This window comes from Erinaceus europaeus, chromosome 1, assembly GCF_950295315.1.
Source record: "Erinaceus europaeus chromosome 1, mEriEur2.1, whole genome shotgun sequence".
Classification (NCBI taxonomy): Eukaryota; Metazoa; Chordata; class Mammalia; order Eulipotyphla; family Erinaceidae; genus Erinaceus; species Erinaceus europaeus.
In genome coordinates this window covers 35,860,444-35,880,827 of record NC_080162.1, presented here as the reverse complement: position 1 = coordinate 35,880,827, position 20,384 = coordinate 35,860,444, and the positions used below count along the sequence as shown (strand labels likewise).

The 20,384-nt window shown below is 44.5% G+C and overlaps 1 protein-coding gene across 6 annotated transcripts in view; it reads left to right on the top strand.

The window, feature by feature from the left end:
* PHACTR3 (phosphatase and actin regulator 3) overlaps nucleotides 1-20,384 on the top strand; it is a 304,918-nt gene that overhangs the window by 198,739 nt on the left and 85,795 nt on the right. For 5 of the 6 annotated variants that reach the window (XR_009547169.1, XR_009547208.1, XM_060180936.1 and 2 more), the window contains exons 4-7: nucleotides 465-647; nucleotides 8,776-8,985; nucleotides 16,967-17,141; nucleotides 17,938-18,176. Coding sequence is in view for 4 of the 6 variants with exons in the window: in XM_060180936.1 (XP_060036919.1) it covers nucleotides 465-647; nucleotides 8,776-8,985; nucleotides 16,967-17,141; nucleotides 17,938-18,176 (807 nt within the window). In the remaining 2 variants the exon portion in view is untranslated. The remainder of the gene's footprint in view (nucleotides 1-464; nucleotides 648-8,775; nucleotides 8,986-16,966; nucleotides 17,142-17,937; nucleotides 18,177-20,384) is intronic. The other variant, XM_060180991.1, reaches the window with a different exon arrangement.

The following is a 20,384-nucleotide window of genomic DNA, read 5'->3' as shown; positions in this document are numbered from 1 at the left end:
GGCTTACAGCCAACTGCCTTGTTGTATGCTCTCTGAGTTGGTCTTGGCAACTGGGCCCTGCCCTCCTGCTTCGAACCTCAATAGGCTGACTGGGCATGTCTTCCAGGAGAGGAACACATGCACAGGATAGTGCCACATGCACAGGATAGGAATGTGCAAGTGGTTTTTGAAGCCTCTGCTTCATCAAACCTGCTCATGTACTATGGGCCCAAGCAAGTCAGAGGGGAAAGATGGACTAAGAAGAAAGTGTTCAGCCTCTAGTGTTGGCGAGAATGTGCATAGGCAGTGTGGGTACAGAACAGTGGCTGGAACATGTTGTGCAGCTTAGGGCAGGAACTGTAGGGAACTCTTAAGGTTTTGGTAGAAGGAGGTAGAATGATCTTCTGGACCTGAATGGCACTTCTACTAATGTAAGAGCATGTTGGAAGGGAGGAGGCTGAACTGACAGATTAATCTCTTTGCAGATGCAGAGAGCAAAGCTTGCAACCCTGATGGAGGATCCAGTGCAGCCCAGAGTGAGCCACCCACTGCCCAGCAGGAGACACTTTCTTCAGAAGAAGATCAGCCAGGAAGCCCTTTGGCCGCTGGGACAGACTTGCCTTCCCCACAGGAGCCACTGTCTTTGGACACCCATGTGGATGATACAGGTATTGACTGGGGACACCTGAGTTGCCAACTATGAAAAGTTGTCCCCAGATCTCAGCCCTGCTACCCTCCCCATGCGGTCAAATTTAAGTGTTTGCCAAGATATTTCCCATTTCTTCTTGAGTCCATCCTGGCCTAGACTGGAATACACAGGTGGCCTGCCCATAGATTTTCCTCCTGGGATTTTCCAACTGCCCACTAGAAACTTGACCCTGTGGAAGCATCTGAGCTGACCCCAAGGTGAAGGCAGGATAGAGAAAGAGGGACTTTGTTCCTGGAGATTTAAGGCGGAGGTCACAGTGGCTGTAAGGAAGCTCCAGAGCAGGTGGGGCTGGGAAAGATGCAGACTGTTACTCATCATCTGCAGGGCTCTCCCTATCAGGTGTGCTTGGTGCCCTGCTCAGAGCCTCACTTTGCTGTTTAGTGAAGCAATGAGCACTCTCTTAGGGCTATTGGGAGGTGGCAGGAGTTGAGCACAGAGTTGGTCACATCAAATAATTACTGTTGGTAGCAGTGGTGACATGGTTGTTGTTATTGTGGTCCTTTTAACTGTTTAGACCAGAGGCAGGTGCCAGTTGTAGGAAAGGGAGAACTCCCAATTCCAACTTCCCACAGATAAAGAGGAAAGAAAGCGTGAACCCAGCAACAGTGCTGTGGGTGCTTGGAATTGCCCCCTCCCTTTGCTGACCTATTAGTCAAATTTTAATTAATGTCTTCTGGAGGCCTCACTTCTGAGCTGGAAACCTATGTTCTTATATATGGTAGGGTGTAGGGAGAGACCATAGGACCAGTGGCAGTCCATGTGGTGCTGAACCTCTAACTCCAGCTGCCTACATAACAAGCATGTACCTCATCCTATGAGATAACATTCTTGCCACTTGTAATGAATGCTAGAGAAGATCTTTCTTTCTTTCTTTCTTTCTTTCTTTCTTTCTTTCTCTCTCATCTATCTTTCTTTCTCCTCTTAGTTTCTATCTATCCTCTCAAATAAAATAGAAAAAAAAATGGCTGCCAGGAGCAGTGGATTCATAGTGCTGGCACCAAGCCCCAACAACAGCCCTGGTGATGAGAGAGAGAGAGAGAGAGAGAGAGAGAGACCCAGTCATTCTTTAATCTTAAGGAGGTGCACCCAGCACAGTGCGTCACAGTACTGATGGCAACAACGGCTGACACCTGTGGCCACTTGTGTTGTTGAGCTAAGCATTGTACCTATGTTAGCTTATTGAACCCTGGAAGCACTCTTTGGAGATAGCATTACCATTGTCTCTTTTTTTCAGAAAGAAACATAGGCATGCAGATGATGTTAATCACCTAAGGAGTAAACAATTAGGAAATTGAAGTTGATTTCTTTGATACCACACAAGTGCAGGCTTTAAGATGTTGAGTGCCTCACTAAGTTGTGTGGCCATGGACAGTTCAGTCAGTTTCTTTGCACCTGTATTGTCAACAGTAAGTCACTGCCCTGGTTTCTTCAGGTTGCTCACAGTAAATGGGGATAGTCTCCAGAAATCATTTAGCTCTGCCCTAACACATTGGGTGTTCAGAAGATGCATTTGCTACTTGTGGTTGCCACCATTGTCTTTATTTTTGTTATCATGATGATGATGATGGAAAAGCAGCTCTCAGAGAATGATGCACTGAAGCAGAGTGCTGGGCTGCCTGCAGCTGTTCCCTGGCCCTTCCTCTAACAGTGCATGTGGGATTGCCTGAATTTTGGTCTGGGATAGCCTGGAATCTCTGTGTTCTACATTAGAACAACTGACTACCACTGAGGAACCAGGTTTCTATCAAAAAGTCTGGCCTTGAGCAAATCCTCTTCAGTAATGGAAGAGATTACAATTTAGTGAAGAGATGCTAGGTTTATAGCTCAAACATTGCAACCTAGTATTTAAAATCTGGTAGCATTCACAGAGATCCACAGGGAAGTTAGCTTCTTTTCAACCATCAGAGTTTGCTTCCTACCACAAGCTAACATTCCCATGCAGCTGGAGTCACTGGGAACCAGTAGAGACTGTCCCTTTAGGCATTTCACTTAGCAGGCTTGTCTGGTCCCATGCTGTGTGCATTTGTGTTGTCTCTCATGCAGGTGAAGGCTTGAATCCAAACCACTCCTGGGTGACCTCCTTTGAACTTCATATTACATAGTGAATAATTAGTACATATGCCTGTGTTCAGTATAATCCTGGGCAAGTGCGAAGTTTGGAGGAGACCAGATGCTAAGTCGATATTTTATTTTTTTAAATATTTTTTTTCATTTCATTTTAATGAGAAAGATACAGAGAACATGAAGAAGAGGGGGGAGACTATGTATGGGGGAATTAGGGAGGGAGGGAGAGAGAGAGACAAAGACAGAGACAGCTACTTGAGACCAAGTAGCTGCCTACCTCTGGCTTATGATGGTGCTGGGGATTGAACCTGGGACTTTGGAGCTTAAGCCATAAAAGTCTTTTTGTGTAACCATTATGCTGTCTCTCACTCTAGTATATTTTCAACTCAAGGGAGCTGCCTATACATGGGCCCAGGCCCTCTGTGGAAGAGAAGATCCTAATAGACAACTGTTCTCTATTAGTTTTTCTCCTCCCAGAGCACACTGGGCTCTGGGCAGCAGCAAGTGTCCTTCAAGTGCTGAACCTGGTCCTGCTTCTCTTCCTGACCTTGATCACATTCATGAAAATGTCCTGGCCCCAGAATGGATTGTCCACATGGGCAGTCATCTGCCCCTAAGACCTGAGAACTCATGATTCAGTGCTCATTGCTGTCCTTGCATTTTGCTGGCTCCCAGAAGATAAACTTCTTTGACAAAGTGTGAACAATACTGCTGTTTCTACAAGCCCCAAATTTCATTTCATTTCATTTCTCTTTTTTTCTTTTATTTTGTATGTTCTCTCTCTCTTCCTCTCTCTCTCTCGCACATTGCTTAGTTCTAGTTTATGGTGATACGGGGGATTGAATCTAGCACCTTGGAACCCCAGGCCTGAAAGTTGTTTGCATAACCATTATGCTATCTCACCAGCCCACAAACCCAGAGTTTCTGTGGCAAGGGGAGGTTATCCCAAGCCCACAGAGGTCTCAGGATGAGATTGCTGTCCAACGTTCTGACCATTTTCCTTGACCCTCAGTTTTGATTTGATCATTTGGTTTGGCTCTGGGCTTTGGAGCTATGAGTGGTTTTATCTCTCCTGCTTTCATCTGTATAGTGCTGCCCCCTCCCCAAACCTAGGAGGATTTATTGATTTAGCATTCAATGAAATTGGACATTCAGTGTTGCTATTGTTGAGCAGGGACTGAGCCGGGCATTCCTGTGAATGAGCTCATTAAAAAGAGTGGCACTGAGACTGGGTGATAGTCACCTATTAGAGCACACACCTTACCATGCACAAGAACCTGGGTTCAACTCTCCCAATCACTGCTTGGGAACACCGTGCAAAGGGAAAGGTTCATGAGTGATGAAGTGCTGGGGTGTCTTTACTCCTTTCTGTACTTCTCCATCCCTGCCCCTCTTAAAAGATAGTCCACAGAGAGTGATGGAGTCATGCAGGCATGGAGCCTCTGTGAAAATAGGCAGGGAAAATGGTATTTTGTGAATGTGTGTTATGTTCACTGTTTTATCTTTGTGGACATACTTTCTGAGATAATAAAGCAAAGGCATGGAGAGGATAAAGCAATTGCCCAAGGACATAGAACATTTAAGTTGGCAGAACTAGGATTTGATCTCCAGGAGTGATTTTAAAAAAGATAAAAGAGACACATACAAAGGGACCCCAAGGGCAGAGTATCTCTCAAATATATGTGATACTGGGGAATCACACTTATGACCTCATGCATGCAGTATCTATACCTCTGAACAACCCCATCCCCTCAGCTCTTAGGCCATGATAATCTACAACTCCTATTTGAGGCAAGCAGGATATAAGCCTTTACTTGTGAAAGATTCTAAGTGTTTTCTGAGGTCTAGAAGGGTGTTGGTAAGGGGAATGCTAGGGGTCACTTTGTACTGACACTATTTGTCTAGGAATCCAGCTGAGATGACCACTGCCTGCACCCAGCTGGGGGAATTTTAGTCACTGTTGTCTGGGACCTATCCTGGTCCCACCCACACCTGCCATTTGGCTGTTGGCAGTTGCCGAACTGTGAACAGCGGAGCCTCATTTTAGGAATCAACCTGCCATCTCACCCATGACCAGATATCCAAGCTGAGAGTGAGGATATGCCTATGTCACTGGGGTGTGGGATGGAACTGATGACTGCTGTTGTCACTCTGTTCAGGCTTCTGTCACTCAGAGTGCCTCTGGAGACAGTGCTTGCACATCAGAAGGGTGGCACTACCCAGGCTCAAGGGCAGGCAGAGCTTGTGTTACATGAGTACCCACATATGAGCTTTGGCTTTGCCACTTGTCTTGCAGAACCTAAACTCTTTAGTGTCTGAGCCTGGACATAAAGACTGTCAATGCCTGCTGGAGAAAGTCAGTGAGAGTCAGGCAGGCATATGTTAAGCATTTTGTAAATCACACCATTGCTTCATTAAGAAGGTGTGTGTGAGATTGAGAGTCAGTTCCCCCACTTGCAGACCTGAGCCCTGTGTTGTAGTTTTCAAATCTAGCATACTTTGTTGGTGTTCAGCTGGTAAAAAGCGACCTCTGCTGGTCAGGCAAGACAGGCAAGTCCCCAAGAGAGGGATTCCAAAGGTATGAAACACACAAAGCTGATGTTGTCTCCTTTATTTATTTATTTTCCATTTTTTAATCTGTGATTAATATTGGGTTACAGGATTCTAAAACTATAATATATTTTCTTTTTCATTTCGAAATATCACAAGACTTTATGGGTTAAAATTTCAGTTTCGAAAATATTCCAAAACACAGTGGTGCTGCATACTTGCATGTGATTTGGGGATAATGGAGGCTTAGATACTTGCCTGTTCAGGTGGACCCTCAGGCACACTGATAACAATGAGACAGAGACTCATGGGTGATAAATAGGGGAGGGTTCTATGAGAACTCCATGGGGAGAAGATTCTGGTGAGAGTCGCTGGTGCTGTAGGTCCTAGAGTTCTCAGTGGAGAGTATGAGACCCTCCTATCACATGGAGCAATAGGAGGGAAAACTCTGTGGCATTCTTGGAGGCAAGCCATGTGATTTCTCTGACTGAGAAGCTGTAGGCTGTGACTCACTTGAAGAAAATCAAAGCAATTAATTAATATAATTAATTTTAATTAATTATATTAATTAAAAAATTAATATAAATTAATTTATATAGCTTGGACAGCCAAGCTATATAAATTAATATAAATGAAATAAAATGCAAACATCAGCTGCCTGACTATACTGGCCATTTGTCATCTGATTATTGCTCACATGTCATTAGTGGCTACTCTAATGGTAAAGAGGAGACTTTTCTACCATCTCAGAAAGTTCTGCTGGGAGGCATGTGGGCTGAGAGGTGATGCACGTCTATTCTAGAGCACACCCAGGGAAGCTCTTGTGGTTTGAATTGGCCAGGCATTTTGAGTTTTCTGTACAACAGAACCTCTGTTACATGTAAAACCAAAGTATTTAAAAGAGTTTCCCCACCCTAGTTTGGAGAAAGGATTTGGGCCTGGAAGGTAGGAAGGGAAGGATTTGGGAGACCCCCAGGAGACTGTGCTAGGGTCCAGGCAGAAGGCATGGCAGCTGACCCTCAGGGACACATGGCTGTTTTTGAGAAGTGTTCTAGAAGTAGAGAACACAGGACTTAATGTGTGACTTAGCTACAAGCAGAAGCTACAAATTCGGGAGAACTAGAGAGTGACTGAGCATTGAGCATTGTATCCAGTCTGACTGGATGACTAGGTGTTGGTGGATGTGAAGCTAGTTAAGGGTATGGATTTGCTTTAGTTGCTACCATGCCTGTAGCTCCTGGAAGAATACTTGGCTTGATAGTTTTTCAAGAACATCTGTGGAATAGGTGGATGGGGGGGTGACAGTTAATGGGGTACATTTATGTTTGCTTCTGAAGTTTCACTGAAAGCTCTAAAAGCATCATCTTGCCTTAAGCAGCACTAAGGACAGCACTCATTCAGGGAGAATTTCCTTATGGATAAACTGTCATTTCTGTGGCCCCTTATTATCTACACTGACCTTGCAAAATGCAAACTCACAGAAATGTCTTTGCCTCAAAGGGCTGTCCTCCCAACTGACAAACTCTATGAGGATGCCTTCCTTCCTTTCCACTTACTGCAGAAGACAGACTCAGTTCTCTATCACTTGTTCTAAATTCCTTGGTCTGTAAGAAGGCCATGTTCTGTCCATGTTTCCATGGTGACAGGAGCCAGCTCTTGCCTTTAGAATTTATCAATACACAGACTCTATAACACTTGGAGTTGTCACAAGTGGGGAGTTACTAATGTCTGGTGGACAGAAGCCAGAAATCCTGCAATAGGACACCCCTCTTCACAGCAAAACATTTCTGCCCCAAATGTCAGCAGTGCTAAGGTTGAAAACCCCTGACCTAGAATGAAAGTAAGACTTGTCCATGTTCCAGAAATGACAGCTAGTGAGGACCAGAGACATTAATGTTTGCTTCTGAAGTTTCATTGAAAACTGTAAGGGCAACATCTTGCCTTAAGTAAGCAGCACCATGGACAGCACCTATAACATGACTTATGCCTGCTTTCTTTTTTTAAAAATTTTATTACTCATCTAATAATGATTGAAAAAATTGTGGTATGAGGGATACAGTTCTCACCACCAGAGTTCCACACCCCCTCCCCCTCCATTGGGAGTTTCCCTATTCATTATCTCTCTAGAAGTATGGACCAAAGATCTTTATGGGGAGCAGAAGGTGGAAAGTCTGGCTTCTGTAATTGCTTTTCTGCTGGACATTGACATTGGCAGGTCATTCCATACCCCCATCCTGCTTCTGTCTTTCCCTAGTGGGATAGACGTTTTCAAGCTAAACAAGGGAATGTTATGATTGCCCTCCTCTAGTGACTGTAAGAGCACAACCCAGAGAGGGACTGTAGATTTGGGTTCATGCTGGATATTAGAGATTAATCTGTGTCTGTCAGCCACCATTTTCCTTGTAAAGCTGGAGGCCAGGATGCCTGGGAACAAGGCAGAGGTGGGTAAAGAACTGGAGTCAGGAAAGCTTTCAACCGTTCAGGGCAGAGCAAGGACTGGATGGAGGGAGAGTGGTACAGAGGACTCGGGAGGTTGGTAGTCCTGAACTTCTTGCAGTGATCAAGCCTCTGTATCCTGATTTCCCCTGCTGATTTCCTCTGCTTCTCATGGCAGAGCAAGGAACTACCAGAGGAAGACGCCATCCAGAGATGGGGGCTTTACCTAGTTAAGTGGAAGGGAAGCAGGAATAAAACCTGGAGAGGACAGGGATTAGATAGGTATTATAATTATGGACACTGGATCTTGAACTGACTACACAGAAGTGAGAAAGGAGAGAAGGTTGAGGGATCAGGAGAAAACAGAAGGTAGAAAGGTTGAAGATGGCTCAGTGAGGAAGAAAACTGCTCTGGAAGGAGCCTAAACTAGCAGTGGCAAGAGTGTAGACCCTTCCTCCAAGTCACACCTGGCTCTTTGTCACCAGTGGTGTAGGCCAGATTAGGGTGGGATGGGTACTGAAAACCAGACTATGCATTCAATAGCAGTTGAATTTGAGGGTCTCCAATTTTCTGGTGAAAATTTTCTCACTGCCTCCTCTTGTTTAAAATTGGAAATAGTACTATGAGGACTCTGTCAGTCCAATGTCATGCATGGACAAATCAAGGCACAGCTGTTTTGTAATCAAGATCACGGAATAAGGGCAGAGGCCCTGGGTATGACTGGTATTGGCCACCATCCGCCACCACCCCAAGTGAGGAGGGAACTTTGGCTTTTCCTGGCTGGAGTCACCCATGCTTCTGATGTTATTTCCCTCTTTCCATCCTTTCATCCTTCTCTCCCCTTCCCCTCCTCCCTCTGCTGCTGCTGGTAGTGGTGGTGGTGAACTCATGAGAAGTCGGGTCTGTTTGTGCAGTGACCCCTCTGTGCTGTGTCCATGATGGGAACCCCACCTATCAAAGTACTCCTGCTGTCCCTCTCTTAACTGCTTAGGCTGTGAAACCATGGTTTTTGACTATCTGTTTTGATTTTGAACCAGCCAAGCTGCCGTCAGCATCCAGAGGTGAAGATGATGACTCTGGCAGCCTTTCTCCCACCATGGACAAGCCCTCTCAAGCCTTAGCTGGGTCTGACTCCCTGGAAAGTCCTTCTAGACCCCAAGAGAGAGCCATGGGTCAACTCCCCAGCCCCCCACTGTTGCCCACCCCACCACCCAAGGCAGGATCCAAAATCATGAAAAATGTCACAGGTGAGTCCAAATGACTTCACTCATCTTTCCACCTTCCCTACTTCTCTCCTTCCTGTCATCTATCCATTTATCCAGGCCTCTAACCTCCCCTAATTGGGCTCTCATGTTGGGCAGGTTCTTATCATTTGCTTTGTGAATGGAGTTCTGGGCAGGTCTGGGAGAGGAGAATGGATGCAAGAGGGGTGTTGTTCTTCTTGTGGTTGTAGGAGTAGACCCTTGGCACCCTAAAGAAAATGGTGTGATGGGAGTTGGGAGCTAGCACAGCGGGTTAAGTGCAGGTTGTGCGAAGCACAAGGACCGGCGGAAGGATCCTGGATCGAGCCCCCGGCTCTCCACCTGCAGGGGAGTCCCTTCACAGGCAGTGAATCAGGTCTGCAGGTGTCTATCTTTCTCTCCCCCTCTTTGTCTTCCCCTCCTCTCTATTTCTCTCTGTCCTATCCAACAACAATGACATCAATAACAACAACAATAATAACTACAACAATAAAACAAGAAGGGCAATAAAAGGGAATAAATAAATATTTAAAAAATTTTTAAGAATAGCACAATGTTAAAAAAGAAAATGGTCTGACTAAATTGTAGTAGGGCACCAAAGTAAAAACCCTGTGTGGAGGGTAAGGGTGGATGTTCAGCTTCATGGGGTGCCGGGAGGTGGGGGGTGGGATGGGACACAGTCTTTTGGTGGTGGGATAAAAAAAAGAGAAAAAAATGGTATGATATGTTTGCAAGGGCCCCAAGTTGTCTTCCCCTGAACTTAACGCAAGGAACGAAGATAAACCCCATCATAGGAACTTTGGACAAGTGTCTTGCCTTTCTATTTTATTTTTTTAATTTTCCTTTATTTTATTATGAGAAAGAAAACAGAGATTATAGTTGTTGATACATGGATACAAATCCTCATATCACCATGCTAAATCCCTGCAAAGTATTCTCAACCCCAATTTGGGTCTTTTTCTACCATCATATGCCAGGATCCCAAAGCCCCCCTCCAGCCCCTTACCTGCTCTCCTTCCCCAGAGTCCTCTGCTTTGGTACAACACCTATCTCTATCCATTGAGGTCCTCTACACCCCCTGCCAAAAGGGAGAGAGAGAGAGAGAGAGAAAGAGAGAGAGAGACACACACACTAGAAATTCATTTGCTTAGGCACCACACACCACATTTCATTTTGCTAAAATGGAATTTGTTCTGGGCCCTCTCTACCTCAGCCCTAATATTTTGTGGCTCCTTTGTGCTTCTGAAAGATCAGACCTGGAATACATGATCTCATCTCACTGTGATTCTTCTAGTTTCACATCCTAAATCCTGGGTCCTGTGACTTACCACTTAACTCTACAACTTTGGACCATCTCCTGTTCCTTCACCTATTAGGTAAGGACTGGATTATGACTCAGGAAAGTGACTTTGAACGTTGAATTTGAGGTGGATCTCTCACAACTGAGACCACTTTGGGGGCCTTCCGTTTTCTAGGTTCTATTTATTTTATTCCCCCAGTTGGGGCGATGTGCTTCCACATATGAACACTAGGTGGTAGTAGAGGAGAAAGGCCCCTTTTGGGGGCACAGCAAGGGCTCCACAGAGTGCCTTCTTTTTTAAATTTTTATTTATTTTTTTCTGCCTCTAGGTTTATCTCTGGGGCTCAGTGCTTACAAGATGAATCCACCATTCCCAGTGACTGCCCCCCCTTTTCTTTGTTTATTTTTATTAGTGACAGAGAAATTGAGAAATTGAGAAAGGAGAGAGAGATTGGAAGAAAGAGAGACACCTGTGGCACTGCTTCACCACTTGTGAAGCTTCCACCTGTGGTTAGGGGCACCTAGAACCTGGGTCCTTGTGCATGGTAATGCCTTGTGAATTCTACTGGGTGTGCCACTACCTAGCCCTATCATTTTTTAAAAGGTAGATACAGAGATGCAGAAAGACTGAAAAGAACCATAACACCAAAGCTTCTTTCAACGCATTGGGGCCCAGGCTCAACCCTGGGTTGTGAACATGGGAAAACAGCACACTATCCAAGTGAGCTCTTTCTTGGGCCATTGAGTACCTTCTTTTAAAAAAAATGGTTTAATATTTATTTATTTTCCCTTTTGTTGCCCTTGTTGTTTTTTATTGTTGTTGTAGTTATTGTTGTTATTGATGTTGTCACTGTTAGAACAGAGAGAAATGGAGAGAGTAGGGGAAGACAAGGGGGAGAGAAAGACAGACACCTGCAGACCTGCAGACCTGCTTCACTGCTTGTGAAGGGACTTCCCCTGCAGGTGGGGAGGGGGGATCCTTAAGCCAGTCCTTGAGCTTTGCACCATGTGCACTTAACCTGCTGCGCTATCACCGACTCCCATTGAGTACCTTCTCATCTGAGTCAGGACCCCTGGTTGCCAAGGTGTGGGAGGTAGTAGTGTTTCTAAGCCCACCTGAACTTTATTCCAACCCATATACTTGCTTTGCTGGGTTGCACACTATTTGATACTTTTTTTTTTACATGAGAGAGGTTGTTGGTAGAAGGGCAGGGCATTACTCTGCCATTTATGATATACTATTTTTCTCTTTCTTGTTTTTATGTAGCACCAGAGTTCAAGCCTAGAGCCTAAAGCATGAGATCATTTCCCCTGCCCCAATGTTTGCTTTTATTTTTTAAATCTTGCTAAACATTTGAAACATACTGAAATAGTTTTAAGGGGCCAGGAGAACACCTACCTGATTGGAGCTCCGGCAGTGCATGGGAACACCAGGACATGCTCCATGGGTGGGGGAGCAGTGCTGTACATCCCCTTTCCTGACCTCTCCCCTTTTCCTCTCTCTTTTCCTTCCCCTTCCCCCCTCTCCATTCTCCTTTCCTTCCAATTCCCCTACCTTCCCCTTTCCCCCACCCCCAGATTGATCTCTTGCTTTCTTTCTCTCATATAGCTTAGTATTCCTCTGTTTACTACAAACCCCGCTCTTCCCTTTGATGTGAGATGTACAAGCTCCTTTACTCAAATTTCACTTGCCCAGAGTTTCCCTTGACCCTGTTCAGCTGGGGGACAGTAGACTCTGCCCTGTGGAAACTTCTCAGTTTCAGCAACTCCACCAGGGTCAGGCTGTCAAGTGTCAGTCCCATTCCATTTGCTGGAGGCTTATCTTTGAGTTGATTTCTGAACCTCAGTTTCCCCACCTGAGAAATGGAAGTATTAAGAGATTCTCAGGGCAGGTTTGCTCAGCACTCTGATCAAGTATCCCACAGGGGAGTCAGGGGAAATTCGTGTTTAGTGAAACTATGGCTACTGGTTGTACAGGGGCACCATCTATGTTCCAAGTGAGTCTAGGAAAGATCTTATATCTGGCTTTATTTTTTTATTAGTGATTTAATAATCATTGACAATTCAATAATGATTGATCATGGGATAAGAGGGGTACAATTCCATACAACTCCTACCACTAGAGTTCCATACCCCATCCCTTCCACTGGAAGTTTCTCTGGTTTTCTTTTTTTAAAAAAATAATAAACCCTGTTGATCTGACCTAAGACCCATGTCTACTCATATTTAGCACAGGGGACTGCATAACCTCTGAATCCCTGTCAGTCTGAGCTCACATTCCATGGTTACAGCTGGGAACATTCTAGCTGCGCTCATTTCAGGACCAGTCTTCCTTGAGTGGCAGAGTATATTCATCAGCCTCCCTTCAAATAGTGGGGAAGTCCCTCCCATTGTTGTTCTACATTGAAGGCAAGGTCCTATAGAGGTCCACAAAAGGGTTTATGATATTGTTCCTGATGGAGATGACCAGTGACAGTGGAAAGAGGGATCTATTAGAAGTCTAGGCCCATCATATCTATGTGGGAATCCCAGGATTTCCTGCTTAGGGTCCCAGATGATGGGGTGGCGTGACAGTGACCAAAAGGGCCATCATTAAAGTGTGCTGGTGTCTTGCTTTTACCATCTTGTAGTCCATCTTTATCTAAGAAGGTTGGACTTAGAGTGATTGAGTAAGGTGAAATAGGCAGTAGGTGAGGAGGATATATATATTTTTTAATAATTTATTTCTTTATTGGGGAATTAATGCTTTACATTCAACAGTAAATACAATAGTTTGTACATGCATAACATTCCCCAGATTCCCATTTAACAATACAACCCCCACTATTTCATTCATCATTTTTCATGGACCTGTATTCTCCCCACCCACCCACCCATCCCAGAGTCTTTTACTTTGGTGTAATACTCCAATTCCATTTCAGGTTCGACTTGTGTTTTCTTTTCTAATCTTGTTTTTCAACTTCGGCCTGAGAGTGAGATCATCCCGTATTCATCCTTCTGTTTCTGACTTATTTCACTCAACATGATTTTTTCAAGGTCCATCCAAGATTGGCTGAAAACGATGAAGTCACCACTTTTTACAGCTGAGTAGTATTCCATTGTGTATATATACCACAACTTGCTCAGCCACTCATCTGTTGTTGGACACCTGGGTTGCTTCCAGGTTTTGGCTATTACAAATTGTGCTGCCAAGAACATATGTGTACACAGATCTTTTTGGATCGATGTGTTGGGTTCCTTAGGATATATCCCCAGGAGGGGAATTGCAGGGTCATAGGGTAGGTCCATTTCTAGCCTTCTGAGAGTTCTCCAGGGTCAAAGGAACCCTCCTGCGCTGCTGGTGGGAATGTCAATTGGTCCAACCTCTGTGGAGAACAGTCTGGAGGAGGATATTTAGACCAAAAAAAAAAAATACATTATGGTGTGTTTTTTTAGATTTTTCCACTTGCTTGCTGCACTTACTGAGTCACTGCAGACTATGGTGCATTTTTGCTTTAAGGTATATATTTTCCCCTAACTTATGGGTACCTGTGCACATGTGTCCTACCCTTTAGGCCCTTGTCTATATTTAGGTGCTGAACTTTGTTAGGATGTGTGCCACCCAAAATGGGACTAAGAAGTCCTATGAGCTAGGAAATGCCTCACCAGAGTATTGGAGCTGGAGGGTTGACATGTCAGGCTTGGCATCTCTAGACACAGTCCAAAGTGAAACATGTTAAGGTGGCACTGGTTGCATTAATTTGGTAGAGATCAGTGGATGCAGTGTCAAATGGTATGGGTTAAGAGAAGCATGAAGGAAAACAAGCAAAGCCCCTGAGGTTCCCGGACTGGGAGAAATACAGGCTTTACTGAGAATGAGGAAGGTTCCTTGCTTTGTTAGACTTTAAGAAGGCAATAGATAAGTATTATCATGATCAAGTTATTTGGAAACTTAGTTTACTTTGAAAATCCAAGATTAGGACTTCCTGTACCATATAAGACCTTACCATGATTTATGACATTTAATACTATTACAAATAACTATATTGTATATACTGACAGGACTGGTTGTTTCTGATCTCCCTGGTCTAAGATTATAGGTGATTTAATGCAAGTAAACTCCAAATTGATCAAGGACTTGGATGTTAGACCAGAAACTATCAAATACTTAGAGAAAAATATTGGTGGAAGGAACTCTTTTCCATCCAAATCTCAAGGGCATCTTTGATGATACAGACCCAATGGCAAGGAAGACTTAAACAAAAATAAACCAATCAGACTACATCAAATTCAAAAGCTTCTGCACAGCAAAAGATAACATCACCCAAAGAAAGAGACCCCTTACAGAATGGGAGAAGATCTTTACATGCCATACATCAGACAAGAAACAAATAACCAAAACATATTAAAGAGCTCACCAAACTCAGCAACAAAAAAGCAAATGACCCACTCAAAAATGGGGAGAGGATATAAACAGGATATTCACTATAAAAGAGATAAAAGAAGGCCAACAGACATATGAAAAATTGTTCCACATCACTGAATGCCAAAGGAATTCAAGACAACAATGAGATACTACCTCACGCTATCTGTATCATCAAAGATGCCCTTGAGATTTGGACGGAAAATAACATCCAGGTCCTTGATCCATTTGGAGTTTACTTAGATTAAATCACCTATAATCTTAGACCAGGAAGACCAGAAACAAGCAGTCCTGTCAGTATATAGGATATAGTTATTTGTAGACAACAGCAACAACAAATGGTGGAGAGATTGTGGGGACAAAGGAACCCTCCTGCATTGCTTATGGGAATGTAAATTGGTCCGACCCCTGTGGAGAGCAGTCTGGAGAACCCTCACAAGGCTAAAAATGGACATTACTTATGACCCAGTAATTTCTCTCCTTAGAGATATATCCTAAGGAGTCAAACACACCCATCCAAAAAGATATGTGTAGTCCTGTGTCCATAGCAGCACAATTCACAATAACCAATACCTGGAAGCAACCCAGGTGCCAACAACAGATGAAGGGCTGAAAAAGCTGTGGTCTATATATATACAATGGACTATTACTCAGCTATTAAGAATAATGAATCTGTCTTCTTCAACTCTAGGCTTGAGCTAGAAGGAATTATGTTAAGTGAGATAAGGCAGAAAGAGAAAAAGGAGTATGGGATGATCCCACTCATAAACAGAAGTTGAGAAAGAACAGCATGCAAAATTTGACTGAGTTTGAAGTATTGCACCAAAGTCCAAATTCTGGGGGGATGGGGAGAGTAGATTTTCAGTTCCACTGTAGGGGTGTGGGGGAGGGACACAGACGTTTGGTGGCGGGAACAGTGTTAATATAGACTCCTATTAACTTATAGTCTTATAAATCATTATTTAATCAATATGAGAGGGGAAACATGGATTGAATGTCTCGAGCTTTTAAATGCATAGTCTTCAGCTCTGAGTATATATTCCTTCAATCTAAGCACTTAAGGTTTCAAATTAGTAAACTGATTAGATTCTAACACTGGGCTTAAATTGGTAATGCATTTCTAATAAACTTTTTGAAATATTATATCTGGCTTTTAGGGAATGGCAGGTAGATCTTTTTGTTGTGGTGGTTCAAAAGGGAGTTCACTAGCTTGTACAAGTGTAGCCATGACCTTCATTTTCTGTGACACATTTGGGAAAAGAATCTGAGGGTACGAGACCCCACCCCTCCTTCAGGGCTCCCCATGGTTAGTGAACCCATTCTACAGATTATGAGAACTGAGATTATGAGAACTTCAGGGTCTTGCTTAGGGAATATTAAGGCTGGAGGCCAGATTTGTATAATGATGACATCCAGACTTTCTGTCAAAGCACTTGCTGGGAAGTCTTTCAGGAGGAAGGGCAGGGGGGCTTGCTGCATCATTGGGTCTGAGCATTTCTGCTTTGAATCATCACATTCACTGTATGTAAACTGCTGTGGTTATCCATGCATTTAGTGCCAGGACACTAAATGAATAGCTGTAGCTCTGAGCAAGTGAGGGGATTTATAGGCAATCTCTTGTAGACGCTGGGATAGACAAGAGACAAGCAGTTCAGGTGGGGGTAACAGCGTGTGCTAAGGCTAAGAATTGAGAAGGTACAGTGCCTCAGGCAGGGCGAAGTTCCTCCCATGCTGGAGAGGAGAAAGTATGATAAGGGTGGTGGAGGAGGTGAACTCTGGGAGGTGGGGAGGAGGTTGTTGTGAACCTAGATTGTGCTTTAAGGAACACAGGAAAACTGTGATCAGGTTTGCCTTTTGGAAACCACTCTCCCCTCTCCCCAGCCCACCCTTGGGAGTCAGAGGGTTGAGGCATGGAGGCAGACATGAGTAGGCTGTGGTGGGAGGAAGAGGGGGGTCTTGGAAGTCATGTAGATTGAGTGATAGCTGTAGAGCTTAGGGAATTCTTCTGGGTTTCCCCCCAAAACTCACAATTTTAGGAATTCATGTGTATCAGAGACACAGGAAAGGTGGTTTTCTGAGCCTGGCACCTTGCAGAGTCCTTGCTGGTGTTAAAGTTCCACAGGTGATAGAGGATAGAGTGCTCCTATATCAGCTTTGTAGCAGGGGGCCTGGTGTGCATCTGTGCAAACAATGGCTCATAGGTCACCTATCGGGGTGTCTCCCTGTGAGGTCCTTCTCTCTACTTGAGAAACTCATATTCACCTTGCTTCCTGCCACCCCCTCAGGCCAAACTGCGCTTTTCCAAGGCTCTGGCACAAAGAACACTGACCCTCCACTCCGAGGACAGCTAGCCACACCCACAGGGTCCCCACATCTCACTACTGTCCACCGGCCACTGCCGCCCAGTCGTGTCATTGAGGAGCTGCACAGAGCACTGGCCACCAAGCACCGCCAAGACAGGTGAGCTGAAATCCCCACGTGGTCAAAGGCCCCAGCTGGATGTGCTGCTCTGTCACCACCTTGAAATTCTCAATTTTTAGGCAGAATTGAGCATTGTCACTTTTCATAGGCTTTGCTGATAGTCTTGGTTGTCACCTTACAGGAAGAGTGTATACAATTGGGGCCTGGGGTCAGGGGGAAGCATCATAAGGGAGAGTCCAGCAAACAACAAGCATAGCTACGGGAACAGTAGCTATTCCACTGCCCGGGGACCCCAGAGTCTTCCCATTTCATTACATGTGAGCCTGTTCCTAACACTTCCCCTCTCATTCTTGATTCTGTGTGACTTGTAGATTGTGGATGAGAAATGGGTTGTCCAAAGCAAAGATTGAGCCTGTGGGTATTTTGGTGGGATATTAGGCAAATGAGATACCCTTCTTAATTTTGGAAATCTGAGTCTGAGTGATTTATTACTTAAATGTCTGTACTATTCCTTTTTAAAAGGTTTATTAGTGAGTGAGAGAGAATAGGAGCATCACTCTGGCACATGCAATGGACCCTCAGCTTGAGAGTTCAAACACTTTCCACTGCATCAGCTTCCAGGCAGTCCTGTCTGTTCTATTCCAGATTGCACTTGCTAAATGGTCACTAGCTTTGGATGTCAAGCATATATGTCTTCAGGCATTTCTCTTTCTATATGTAAAGCACTCACACTTGGGGGCTGCCTTAGCATTATTCATGATAAGCCTTAGATTGATTGTGTTGGGTTTCCAGGTGAAGCAGACAATGTATCACCAACTCTTATCTTTCTATTTAGTTTTCAAGGGAGGGAAAGCAAAGGGTCCCCGAAGAAGCGTGTGGATGTCCGTTTGTCAAGAACCCCCAGCATGGAACGGGGCAAGGACAGAGAGGAGGCCTGGAGCATTGATGGAGCCTCAGAAAACAAGCGGAAAGAGTCTGAGGAGAACAAGGAGAACTTGATCATGAATTCTGAACTCAAAGATGACCTGCTTTTGTATCAGGATGAAGAGGCACTGAATGACTCCATCATCTCTGGTGAGGAGAAGGTGGCAGGCAGGGTTCTTCACTGGGGGGCGGGGGGGTGATGTCACAAGGTGGCATGGAACCATGCTCAATCGGTACTTATGTCCTGGGATGGAAAGATAGCATCATGGTTATGTAAAAAAGACGCTGATGCCTGAGGCACAAAAGGTCCCAGGTTCAATCCCCGGCACTACTGGAAGCCAGAGTTTAGCAGTGCTATATTTAATAATAATAACTTTAAAAATTACCTCTTATCCTGTGGTTTTTGTCAATGTTTCCTTTTTATAAAATTAAAAAAAAATACTTCTGTCACTAGAACAGAGAGGGATTGGGCTGGGAGAGTACACTGGTGACTATAGGAAGGGAACACCTCTATAAGTACAAGCATTTTTTTTAGTTAAAAAAAAAACCAATTTCTTATATAAAAAAGAAACACTGGCAAAAACCATAGGATAAGAGGGGTACAACTCAACACAATTCCCACCACCAGAACTCCATATCCCATCCCCTCCCCTGATAGATTTTCTATTCTTTTTTTATTTATTTTATTTATAAAAATGAAACACTGACAAAAACCATAGGATAAGAGGGGTACAACTGCACACAATTCCCACCATCAGAACTCTGTATTCCATCCCTTCCCCTGATAGCTTTTCTGTTCTTTATCCCTCTGGGAGTATGGACCCAAGGTCATTGTGGGATGCAGAAGGTGGAAGGTCTGGCTTCTGTAACTGCTTCCCCACTGAACATGGGCACTGACAGGTTGATCCATACTCCCAGCCTGTCTCTCTTTCCCTGGTAGGGCGGGGCTCTGGGGAAGCAGGGCTCCAGGACACATTGGTGGGGTCATCTGCCCAGGGAAGTCCAGTTGGCATCATGTTAGCATCTGGAACCTGGTGGCTGAAAAAAAGAGTTAACATATAAAGCCAAACAAATTGTTGACTAATCATGAACCTAGAGGCTGAAATATTACAGATGAAGATTTAGAACCTCTGTTTTGGAGATAGCTAGTAGGCCTATTTTAGTTATATTTCAAAGGGCCCATCACTATACTAGTTTTTTCCTGAGCCTGACATCTGATATGCTGGTGGACCTAAGTTACTGTCTTAGGGAGATGATACAGGCATAGTTTTTTAAATGACTGAGCTGCAGTCCAAGAGACAACCCAGGGGACCTCCTTTATTCTGATGATTGTGTAGTGGTTTTCATGTGTAGCTGAAAGCATACATTTGGCCCATTCCAGAATCAGAATGTTTCACCACTAGTCAATACATGGTAAAAACATCTTGTTGGGGCAAATGTATACTGCTGGTAGGATCAGGGAAAGACAGTGAAATCTGGAGAGAGAGGCATTGGTTCCAGTAGCTACTACAAAAACGACTTTTATGTGACAATGGGGACAGTTTGAGACTCTGCATTCCCAGAGCCCTGGAAGCCCAACTCCACGTTTGTACTTGCAGTGTGCTTTTGTAGTAATTGCTCTGTGCTTCTCTCATGCAGACTGTGCATAGTTCCCTGCTGCTCAGAGGATTAAGGGTGACATAGTTTTGATTTTAGCCTGGGGAGGTGGAGACAGGGGATTTGTTTTCTTCCTGGATACATATTACAGCAGAGCTCTGTGATAAGGCATGGGGACCAACCCATCTGGTCATGTCTCCCTGGGGTGCTATGTAGAAAGTGGGGAAGGGGTTGGCATTGACCCTGGTCTAAGTTTGCCACTAAAGGGTATAGGCAGAGGGCACCATGGCCAAGGGAAGGGCCAAGAGTGACAATTGCTCTTACTCTCTTTTCATCACTTGAATGCCCCAAAGCCTTTTCAACTCTAGCATTGAGTCAGTACTGGTTGTACATATGTGGAGGAGGGAAGCTGTTACCCCATGTTTTTTGGAAGGCACTAATTTTGATAGTTGAATTCCTCTTTGTAACAAAAACTCAGAGCAGGTCATTAAACACCATCCAGAGAAGGCTGAAGCATGCAGTATCTTGAACCTACTCAGCCTTGAACACCTTCCTTTAGTCCCCCAATACCTCCTGTAACCTGTGAGTGTCAACAGAACACAGCTGAGAGCAATTCAGTGGGCAGCAGTTGCTTCACCTTAGTACCTGTGCCATTGGGACAGGATGACTCTGCAGGGCAGTCCTGGACGTCGAGTGTTCAGCTGTATCCTGGTTTCCATGACCCAATGCCAGTAGAAATTACTTGCCCCCAGATGTTACAGC